The 12,087-nt window shown below is 42.2% G+C and overlaps 1 protein-coding gene across 3 annotated transcripts in view; it reads left to right on the plus strand.

The window, feature by feature from the left end:
• DOCK4 (dedicator of cytokinesis 4) overlaps positions 1–12,087 on the plus strand; it is a 417,061-nt gene that overhangs the window by 383,415 nt on the left and 21,559 nt on the right. For all 3 annotated transcript variants that reach the window (XM_029924788.1, XM_029924790.1, XM_029924789.1), the window contains 3 exons: positions 2,947–3,088; positions 4,418–4,584; positions 7,183–7,269. In XM_029924788.1, the coding sequence (XP_029780648.1) occupies positions 2,947–3,088; positions 4,418–4,584; positions 7,183–7,269 (396 nt within the window). The remainder of the gene's footprint in view (positions 1–2,946; positions 3,089–4,417; positions 4,585–7,182; positions 7,270–12,087) is intronic.

A 12,087-nucleotide genomic window follows, 5' to 3' on the forward strand; every position in this document is an offset into this window, starting at 1 on the left:
TCTCTCTCTCTCTCTGTCTCAAAAATAAATATTTTTTAAAAATTTTAATAAATAAAAATTTCCTCTGTGATCAATTTCAAAATAATTTTTCAGTTGAAATTAAGACATTTATATAAGCATATGATCTAAGTAGTTTTTAGCTCATGGAAAATGGGTTCTTTATTGACAGTTTCTTTATGCACAGAATATTTCTGCATAGCAATTTTGGAAGAATGACTGGGGTCAAGGATGAGAAAGAGATTACTTTTCATTGTATGTCCTGTACTGTTTGGGACTTTTTTTTTTTTTTTTTTTGCCACAGGTATTTCATTTTCAAAAGAAAAAGACAATAAAAAAGTTGTTTTAAATGTTAACAAAGGTAACCTAGCAATTCACTCCTGGGTATATACTCAAGAGAAATAAAAATATATGTTTACACAAAGACCTATACACAAATGTTCATAGCAGCATTATTCATTATTGCCAAAAACTGGAAGCAGCCCAAGTATCCAGCCTGTATAGACAGAAAAACATATGGTATATCAGTGCAATGGAAGATGGAGCAGTAAGAACGGAATAAAGTACTGATCCCTGCTACAGAGTGGTTTAGCCACTCTGTAGCATTTATTAAGTAGAAGAAGCCAGTGACAAAACACTACATGTTATATGATTCCATTTATATGAAATGTCCAGAATAGGCAAATCCATAGAAATAGAAAGTAGATTAGTAGTTGCCAGGGGCGGGGAGGCAGGGGGCAGAAGAAGTAGAGAATGACTGCTAATGGGTACGAGTTTCTCTTCACGGTAATGAAAACGTTCTCAAATTTGACAGTGATGTGATAGGTGCTCTATGTATATACTAAAAACCTTCAAAAGAGTGTGTTTTATGATATGTGAACTATATCTCAAAGCTGTGATGAAAAAAGTATTGATCGGGGAAATGTTCAATTCTTTTTTATTACGTGACAACTCAAATATCAGATGCCAAGTTTATTTTTATTTCAGAATGACTTTTTAACACTATTAAATGATTATATGCTTAGTATAACCCCTGCTTTTACAACCTGCTGTCTGATATAAGCATTGCTTTGGGAATGTTGCAGTTATTAGAACAGTCAGATACTTATTTTGGGACTTCTGTAATAAGCAGGAATGTGTGTGTGTGTGTATGTGTGTGTGTGTGTGTGTGTGTGTAGTTTTATCAAGCAAATTTATTTTTTGAATAGAATTTTAAAAAATACATAGCATCAGAGTGTGTGATTTCTTTTATCTAGAAAGTTTAAAATATGGCATTTTGGAGGAGGGTCCCAATTTCTAGGTCGCCTGTCTTAGCCCGTCTTACCAAAGGATCATGATGTATTTGGAGGTTTGTGAGGAATTGTGGCAGGTTTTCAGAGCCTGCTCCCTGCTCTTTCCTCTGTCCCTGAGCCCCCAGCCCCTTGGTTTCTAAGTTCCTCTAGGTGACTCAGAGTTCTTCCTGAGGGCTTTTAATTATAGGAGTCTCATCAAGCTGAAAATCTCTGAGAACCTTGGGCCTTAGCTCCCCAGACCATGAGCCACGCCCTCTTTCTTTTAAAGATCTTCAGGGCATGCCACCTACAACCTTTCGGCGTTCCAGTAGGAGTTTTTTCTGGATGTACCCCCATGTTCAGCGGAGACAGAGCTCAGACCTTGTTCTCACACCTGAGGTTGAATCTAGTACACGTGGCCGAAGTACATAAAGATCCTGATTTTTGGTTCCCAATTATAAAATGGGACAGGACATAGGAATGACCCCTGCTCCCGTTTTTTGGGGTTGAATAAGATACATGCAGAGTGCCTAGTCAGGGACTGTTTTAACAGTTGTAACTTCATTATCATTCAACTGTCAGGAAGACTTCCCTCATCTCTAACCACGAGGGCACTTTCCAGAAATCTGCCCATCTTTCCAGCTCTCTAGCCTACCTCAGGGATGACCTTCACCATTTTTTACCTGAATGAGAGACAGTCCCAACCAACAGAATAGTTCTATATCTTGTAAAACAAAACAAATAAGGGGCACCAGGGTGGCTCAGTTGGGTGTCTGTCTGACTTCGGCTCAGATCATGATCTCACAGCTCGTGGGTTCCAGCCCTGCGTCAGGCTCCGTACTGACAGCTCAGAGCCTGGAGCCTGCTTCAGATTCTGTGTCGCCCTCTCTCTCTGCCCCTCCCCACTGACATTCTGTCTCTCTCTCTCAAAAATAAACAAAAATTTAAAAAAGAAATCAGTCTTTTAAAAAACAAAACAAATAACAACCAAAAAAAAAACCCAGAAAAAATACATCTAACATTTAGCAAGGCCCTAAAAATCCTAAGTCTGGGCTTGGGCCAGTTAATAAGATTCTTGGCTACAGGAGGCCAAGCCCAGTGGGTCTCGGCAGGGAGGTTTCCATCCCGGCCCTGCTGAGAGCGGACATACAGCAGGCGTGGTCTTTTCTTTGTTCCCGACAGGAACCCAGGGTTGAGGATCCAGTGTTGATCTCTGTGGCCTTTACTTTTTAAAAAATGCAATAACATGCATTTTTGGAGATTGTGTTTACTGTTCTTTCCTCCAAATTGAGAATTTACCCACCAAACTCGTGTCTTTAACACATGTGCTCATTAGCATTTAGGGAGAACATGATTGCTTTGTGTTCTACCTCGGTGCTCTGAGAATCAGACGCCTCTCTGCACCCCATGCACACAGACTGGGGAGCGCGGCACATGCTCCTGAGTCTTACCCAAAGCAATAGAAAGTGAAGCTCGTGATCCTTGCCCTGCATTTTTCATATTTGGGCAAATTTTTCAGACTGTCAGTGTTTTGGTTTTTTTGTTGTTGTTGTTGTTACAATCTGTTGGTGGGAGGCATAGGCTCACTTAGAGCCAATGCCCTATTTTTTTTCCTTCTCTCCATAGGTAATGCATTTGATTATATGGCTCTAATTTCTTTTTTTTATTTCACCTGCAGAATAAGGAGTTTGTGTGTCGAGGGCATGACTACGAAAGGCTGGAGGCCTTCCAACAGAGAATGCTCAACGAGTTCCCCCACGCCATCGCCATGCAGCACGCCAACCAGCCCGACGAGACCATCTTCCAGGCGGAAGCTCAGTGTATCCGCAGCTGGGAGGGGCTGCAGTGGGTGCGGTAGCGCGCTTTCGTGCAAGGCTCCTCGGCCCCTGCCCCCTTCGCCGTAGCCATGTTCTCACTCTCCCTGCTTCCCATCCGTAGCTCCTTCTGAACAGAATTGCTCTAATTATTATCACAGTGTCACTTGAAAGGAAATCCCTTAAGGAATCTGGTAGAGGATTTTTTCCTTTCAATGAAAACTGTTCTGCATCTCAAGCCTGCTTTAAACGCTCCTTTGAGTGATTTCCTGTAGAATAATTTTCCTCCACCATATCCTGTGGAAACTGCTTCAGTTCAGGGAAATGATAGTGTTGTATTTACTGGCATGTATTATTCACCCCCTTTTCCTGTGATACTTTTATTCTGGAAGGCAGGGAAGAGAAGGAGGTACCTTAGTGTCTTTGGGGGAACTCCTAGCCATGACGTCCTAGACAGCCCCTAGTGATTGCTGTGTGACACTCCCATTGTCGAAATACAAACAATTCAATTGAAATCACACAGGCATCAGAGACCAAGGGAATTCACCCCAGCACTCCTGTGTGATGGCCTCTGTCTCTTCCTGAAGCTTATGTTTTTAAAGAAGACCAGAAACTCCCACTGATAATTATGGATACCATTTCAGGTAGAAAATAAAATGCCAAAGAAGCAAAATATTCCATAAGCGAAAATTCATCTTAGGATGAACAGAGAAGAAGATAAACATACAAGTAAATATATACCCCTCTAATGTAATTTTTTAAATATCAACTATACCAACACTCTGCTTACCAGTAGAAGATTTGGGAAAGGGATAGCGTAAGTGTGGGAAGGCTGGAGACACAGAGCACCACCCAGTAAATATAAATCACTGTCACAACTTGTTACTGTCTTTGGTCATGGTTGCATGGGTATTTATACATTATTATACAAATAAATTAAGAGGAGACATGCATAGACTAACGATAAGAGTGTCTCTTAAATAAGGATTACAGTTAATACAATTCTGAGTACCTAAGATCCAAGCCATTCCCACTCACCTCCACCAAAAGAAAAAAGAAAACAAATCTGTGATAAATAAATTCACAAGTTATAGGCATTTTAAGCAGATACTTTGTCAGAATCACCTACCTAAAACTAGTTCAAGGCCTGTAATTTGAGAAATGATTTGTTGTCAACTGAATTCTTGGCTCCTTCTTAGCAATTTTTAAAATGACTTCGACCCAGTGGAAACACCAGATTGTTACCCATCCTCTTCTTTCTGCCACGGCTCAGCTCGAGCCAGACTTCCGTGGAGTTTGCCAAGTCGGGTTTCCTCCTTGACTTTTTAATCCTAGATTTACAGATGTATGCTGTGACTCCCATTCCGGAGAGCCAGGAGGTCCTGCAGAGAGAGGGTGTCCCGGACAGCATCAGAAGTTTCTATAAAGTGAATCATATCTGGAAATTCCGCTACGACAGACCGTTTCACAAGGGCACTAAAGATAAAGAGAATGAATTCAAGGTATCGTGCAGTTCTCTTCCATGTGGTTTCCTGTGACCATCTTGGGACAAGCCCCCCGATAAATATTCACTAAGAATAGAGTCGAGTGATAGAGCCAGAAAGGATGAGCAGTCATTTTGTCTTATCGATCTCAAATTCTCCCGTGTATCAAAGGGAATCAGAACTCTGAATCAGGAGTCCTGGTAGGAATCAGGAATCCCCAGCAGGTCTGAGAAGAAGCCCTAGAAGCAGCTTTTTTGTGACAGTCGTGGTGGGCCTCAGACCGGCCTCTCATTCATTCACGTGGAACCAACAGTGAATATGTGTTCTCAGATATCATAGACCATAGCGAGTAATGAATGCCTAATCCATGGGGGAAAAGAAGATTCTGAGAGAGGGAGCAGGGGAAGATTTCTCTGTGATCTTCTGATTTTTCTTGTTAGAATGGTGTGTCGTTAGGACTTCTGAGAAGACACAGGGTAAAAGCAAACCACGGACTTGTTGCATGTGCTGGTCTGTTGTGGACGGTTGCAATATGCCTTACCATCCAGAGCTCCCTCTGACTGTCTTTCAGCTCCAGTGGGGGGAAAGGGGCAAGATGGTCCCAACAGACACATTATAATCTCCTCTTTCCTTGACAGTGACAAGGCAAGACCAGATAGATTTCCCATTAGTCACTTTTTCCCCCCATGCAAAGAATGCAAAACAAGCCTATTATTGTGGGTTATTTGGCTTAGCTTCTTTCATCACTCCTTAAGCTGGGAAACTTCTCCTAACCCTGTTAGCCATGACTGTCTGACGTTAACTCCCCTTGTAGCCCCCGCCTAGGTGCCAGTTCTCAGTGTGCCCAGCAGTAGCTCTGGGAATTAGGCTTGGCCACTCTGCGGTGTTATGATGGGCCTTGGCGCAGAGCTGTCTTCTGTGTAAAGAGGTCTGATGGGTGAAATACCAAGGCAAAGAAGCTATGGGAAGACAGTACTAGGATGTTCCTGAAAAGATCCATGAGCGTTTTCTAGTCCTTTTGGATATGAAATTTTTCTTTGTGTCTCCCCAAACTAATTACTGATCACTAGTTTATGCTATAGTTTTCACTGCAGTTGTTTATACTGAAGAGAAAGTCAGAGGTCCACTGGAGTCAGGCAGTTCACTTGCTCAGAGTCATATTCTAATTACCCATACTCCCTACCAGCCCACACCTTCCGGCACCTTCTCCTTTGCAGTTTCTGCTGCCCGCATTTCCTCATGGCTCTAACTTTAAGTATTTATCAGTGGTAGAGCAGCCCTCCTAGAAAATTATGATAAATCTGGCTTCTTCTTCCTGTGCCGACAGCCCTTGGCATCTGGCTCCAAACTGCCCCTCCAGAGCCTCATCTGCGCCACAACCCACTCACCCGCCCTCCCTCTCAGCTCCTGCGGCATTGAACTTCTCTTCTCCATCTCCCGCCGTGCCCTTTTGCAAGGCTGCTTCCTGCTGCCTGCGGGGGGGCCCCCCCACCTCCGCCCAGCAAACTCCTACTCACTCGTCAGCATTCCGCTCACGTGTCACCTCCTCTGAGAAGTGCTGTCCTCCTCCCACAGAACGAGGTGCCTGCCTGTTTCCTTCTGCTTCCTCCAGCACCTCCAGCTTGCTTTTCTCTTTGCCCTGAGCCCTTCCTGCTCTGCTCACCTCCCCGTCACCACCAGAAGGCTTCCAGCCACAGTCCCAGGGACTCTGCCAGACTGGTTTCAGCAGTCTTGGTTGACAACGAAGAAACCCTCCCATTTTTTGTTGTTGAATACGTGGGATTATTTCAGGGATTTTGTAAAGCTTATTATTCTCTTGAGAATATACTCTGTTTAAATAAGAAAAATGAGGTATGGAAACAGAAACATTGTTGACGAATGCAGAATCTGTCCTCAACGCCAGCTCTTATCAAGGCGGCCCTGGCTTCATGTGTCACGGGGATGCTCTCCCTGACCAGGGGAAGCCTCCACTCTTTCAATACAGATCCTTCTGGGTGGTGGCAGTTCAAACGTGCATGAGGAAGTGTGACCTGGTAAGGAGGTCGGAAGTCCGGGGGGGGTTGGGTCTGTGCTGGCTCTGCAGTTAGCTAGAATATACCTCTGAGCGGTCACACTGCCGCCTTGATGCCTAGCATCCTCATCTTTGAAAATGGAGAGATGGAGCTCCATGATTCCTCTTGGGCCTTTCCTCCTTGAGGAGGTTGTTATTCTGATCCTGTGCTGACTAGCTGATATTGTTATCCCCTCCAAATAGAAATGACAAACCCTAAGACCTGAAGGAGTGAAGAGAATTTAAATTGGAATTTGAAAGAAATTGCAAAGGAAATAATGGGATGGCCTGTTACTCTATTTTGAGCTTGCTGTCTGAAGTAGATCATTGATTGCACATAGGAAAAAGTGTCAGACAACATAGAATGGAATTATTAACATAGCTTCAGCGATACCTTATGTGGTAGCTTCTTGAGTGTGAAGGGATTGCCCACGTGCCAGAATGAATACTAAGGAAAAGCTCACAGAAATCAGCAAACCTGACCAAATTGAATGGCAAACATTAGTCATAGCTCAGTGACTAGAAAGAGGGACACTTGGGGATTTAATTTGTTTTGTATTCCGCAGAGTCTCTGGGTGGAGAGAACATCGTTATACTTGGTGCAGAGTTTGCCTGGAATTTCCCGCTGGTTTGAAGTGGAAAAGCGTGAAGTGGTAAGGATCAGAGCTTATTCTCAAGTACTGTTCCCATCACAGTTGCTCACTGGGAGTCTTGCCATAAATTAACTGCTTCTGTTGTTGACTCCAAGTCCCGAGACGCACACAGTAAGTTAGTGAATGTTTCTGATTCAGTATGACCAAGGCTTTAGGTGAACTGGTATCCTAGTCTGGCCGGCCAGAGGGATTCCTCAAAAATAACTATGACTGCAGCATGTAAACAACTCGGGCCCCCGAGTTAGGAGAGCTGGAATGCGAGCTACTGCAGGCCAGTGGGGAGAGGTTCTCTACCTCGTCTTATTTAGTCATCAGACCGCAACTATGAGGTATGTATTCCTGTCCCTATTTTTACAGGTTTTGACATGAAGTTAAAAGCCTTTGCCAGAGCTCTCACATCGAGAGGTTGAAAAAGGACAGACTCGAACTTAGATATTCCTGACAGTTACATCCGTCTCTTTTAGCTCAGTTTCCTTACAGCAGCCTGAGGCTAGTACAGAGCCCCAGCACTGTATCTGATGCACCCGAAGGCCACGCTGTTACTGTTGGCAGTAGGAGGGAGCCTGGTGACTCCGTCTCACTGAGCAGCCCTGGGTGAACCCCAGCGAGAAACCACTGGGTGTCACTATAGAAGCTGGAAACCACAGCACCCGGGCCCCCCTGGGGTGTAAAACACTCCCCAGCCGCGGCCCCCGGTTCTGGGCGCTGACAGCAGCTACCTCCAGGGTAGGACCCTGCCCAGGTGCCTGTGCCGCTCTTCAGGCTGGCTGCACCCAGGCAGCGTCCCTCCTCCCTCCCATGGGACGTCCATCCTGGCTGAAGCCAGCCCTCTGATAGCCAGAGTCCTCTAGCTGATAGAAGACGTGACAATTGTGAAAACATCATTTAACCCCTCTCTTACCTAGGTAACAAGCCCACTCTGTCAGTGAGTAAGTAAAAGCAGATTTTGCCCAAATGGTCTTCTAAGAATGCATCATCCTGCCTGAAATCTCACTAAGCATTGAAACCACTCAGCTTATCATGCTCGATTAAGCTAAGGAGGTAGTGGCATTTTCCTTTCGCAGTGCTAAGATTCACGTGGCTTCCTAAACAAATGGCACTCGGTTTATCACACTGCCTCAATGCAGTTGTGTTCTCGTAGGTTCTGGGTCAAGGGTCCCCACTGGTGTACCTTGGTGCTTTCCCCAGGATAGGAGAGGTTACCCAACAGTGTCAGAAAGTCTTAGCCTTATGCTTCCTGCTGAATGGCATGGGCCCAACCCACAGGAATGTTCTTAGTCATCCACCCTGCATTAATGCCTCAGAGAGCCTTTTCAGCCACTTACTACCCAGAGCGTTAAATTCTCTGGTAGTCTCACCAATGGCCCTAACCTTTGAAATATTACCCCTCACACACACGCACACACACCACTCATAAAAAGTACCATGCTGATAATGATTAAAGAAGCATTACTAAGCACTACCTTTCAAACATCAGCTGCCTACTTTATGAGAATATATAATCTTACATTCTGTCAAATGGAACAAATTAAATCAGGCTACTTTGTTCTCTGAACACAGCCCACATGTAACAACCTTAAGGCTTTCTCTTGTTCCCACTGCCTGGAATGTCCTCACTAAAGTTACTGGTTTACTACTATAATTAACAGTGTATTAAGGTCCCCGAGATCAGTTGGTAATAAATCTAACCTGATCTGATGTTAAGACCACTTACAATCTTTATTCCACGTGGTATGAATAGTCATATGTTTTACTGCAGAAATATTAAGACATTGGTTATAGGGAATCTCCTCAACCCGACTTGAAGATTACATAATATACTCTGTGTGCCTTGTATTATGTTTCTAAAACCTGGAATTTTCTGACTTGTGAAACATCTGATGCCAAAGGCTTCTGAGGAGATTGTGGGCATTTATTCTCTAAATAATAGTCCCAGAGTATAGTATCCCTTTCTTTCAAAGATAGTAATGCCTTTGAAGTACTGTTTTCTCGATCATTGTTTTTATTGTTTTGAGAACAAACAAAAAAATGGGTACTTTTCCCCATTAATAAGTAAGCTAGTTTAAAAACATTTTAAACAAGATAAAAACTTCAAAAGAAACGTATGATGACTTTTTAAACTCCAATTAAAGATAATGAGAATATTTTCACATCTCACATTATGTCTATCAGAAAATCACGTGGCTCTACTTTCAAAATATACTGGGAATCCAACCACTCTTCACCAGCCCCCACTCATAGCGCCATCTAGTGTCTGATTTTTGCAGTAGGGCCTTAAGTGGTTACATGCTTCTCCCCTGACCACTTTTAGTCATTTTTGTATACAGCCTCTGGTGTCCTTTTGAAATTTAATTTGTATCCTATAAAAGTAAATCTATAACAAACCTAATTTACCCATCATTTTACTAAAACAGCTATCAAATAGGCCAACTTTGCCTCAACTCCACCCTCTTTTACACTGGATTATTTTGAAGTAAATCTGACATCATATCATTTCATCTATAAATAATTCATTATGTATATTAACAAAAAAACATAACCACTATACCATACATTATCCCATCTTAAAAAATGAACATCAGTTCCTTGATATAAAATAACCAGTCACCGTTCACACACTTCACCAAGGGTCGGTTTATATTATCAGTTTTTGTTTGTTTGTTGTCTTTTGTTGTTTGAATTCAGATCCAAATCAGCGGTGTACATTGCAATTGGCGGAAATGTCTCCTAAAGTCTCTTTTGATCTATAGGATCTCCCTGAATTGCTCTTTTTTTCCCTTGCAATTTGCAGCCTGCGAACCAGTGGGGTAATTTAACATGTTTCTTTGCCCCTATATTTTTTGTAAATTGGCAGTTAGATCTAGAGGCTTCATAAGATGCCGTGTTATTTTTGGTTTTTGTTTGTTTATTTTGTTTTGCAAGAGTACTTCGTAGGTGGTGTCATATTTCTGATTGTCTCTTTTTTGTTGTTACACTGAAAGCCTCTAATGATCATGGCCCCAGCCTACTGAGTGTCACAAAATGGTAATACTTTATCATCCTTTGTTTGTTTATTTGTGGGAACATTTCTACAATGAGAAACATTTCCTTATTAACTATGTGATTGCCCTGAGTATAGCAAAGGAAGGACAACACCCTACAGAAGTGACCAGAGACATTTTTTTGTTTGGTTGGCTTTGTTTTTAGTATCGGTTGTAACTCATGGATTTAAGCATACTGGGTTTTTTTTTTAATTCATTATAATTATTACTCTTATTAATTTTCAAGTTGTTCCATTTTGCCTGTTGGGAGCCTCTTCAATTTGACTTCTGAGTCTTTTTGACAGTATCCAAGTAGTCATTGTTACTGAGCTCACACACCAGACTGGAGTGTCAGATCAAATGTAGGAATCAGCATTAAGCTTTATGAATAACTGTAAGGCAGGCAAGAGCCTCACATGGCGCGGAGAGACATCGGAGGTCCTTCTTTCCCACATCAATAATAATTTGGAAGAAACGGGGTCTCTAAGTGAAATTCACGGGATTCCTCACAGGGTAAACAGGGTACATTTAAATTATAAATGGAAATTAACTTCCATTTTATACTGCAGAGAGCTGTGAAACTTCTGGGACATTCTGTAGGGAATCATGTCTCGTGGCTTCTCAGTTTTATTACTGAAAGCAATCCTTAGCCAGGGACACCGATACCATCTCTCCTCCTGATAATTAGTCTTAGTCTATTTACTTGATGGTTCGATTGACAAGGGGATAAGACCAGATCTCCCGCCGCCTTTTCTGTTCCCCAAGGATATTCCTCCATCGGAGAGAGTAAGTGGACCACACGCCACCTGCTTCACTGCCTTCCTCCCCTCTGCCTTCCTTGCTTACTGGGATGACTAGGTTCTCCATTTCTCCAATGACTCCTGCTTCCTTTTGGTGGGAAACAGCATTTAAAGATCTGCACCCAGGGGCAGGAGGAAAATAATTTTTCACTGAATGTTTTTACACATTATTCTTCACATACTTCTTTTGACCACCTCCTTAGAATAATTTCCCTAGAAGTGAACTGGTCTATCGAAGAGTCTGTAATTTCACCTTTGCTCCATGGGCCAACAATGACATGTATCAACTTCTGTCCTGTGTGGAGAGGATAACTGTTCTTGAGAAAACCCATTTTCCCACCATCCTTTCCAGCACTGGGTGTTATGTTATTTTACTCTTCCCGAATAATAGACCAAAAATGGTCATACTAGGTTGTGGGTTTTTTGGCATTTACTGTATGCAAGTGAAGATGATATGTTTTCATATATTTATTTCCTCCTATTTATTTTGTGAATGCACTGATTATAGCCTTTGGTTTTCTTCAGTATTTGAGAAATATTGATAATTTGTCAGGAATATGTATGGAAATATTTCCCCCAGGTTATCGTTTGTCTTTTGCCTATGTTCATTGCAATTTGTTTATTTTTTCAGTTTTTTCATATTAATAGAGATTAATTGAACTTCTGAAGATGAGCATGAATTTTTTTTTCCATTGTCCAAAACACAAAATTTTTCATCTTAACCATTTTTAAGCATACGGTACAGTGGTGTTAACTATGTATGCATTATTATGCAATAGATCGGATTCATCTTGCAAAACTAAAATTCTATCCATTGAACATTTCTGCTTTCCCCCCTAGCAATCACTGTTCCATTTTCTAACATGTCTTACTTTTTACCATTCATAGTCCATAAGAAACCTCAGACTTTTCCTTTCTGACTTAGCTTTTATGATTATAAAACAAAGGCTTATCATCATAGACAGCAAATAGTCATTTACCAGCACTCAGTAAAGAAA

The sequence above is a fragment of the Suricata suricatta genome, chromosome 2 (genome assembly GCF_006229205.1).
Source record: "Suricata suricatta isolate VVHF042 chromosome 2, meerkat_22Aug2017_6uvM2_HiC, whole genome shotgun sequence".
Lineage (NCBI taxonomy): Eukaryota > Metazoa > Chordata > Mammalia > Carnivora > Herpestidae > Suricata > Suricata suricatta.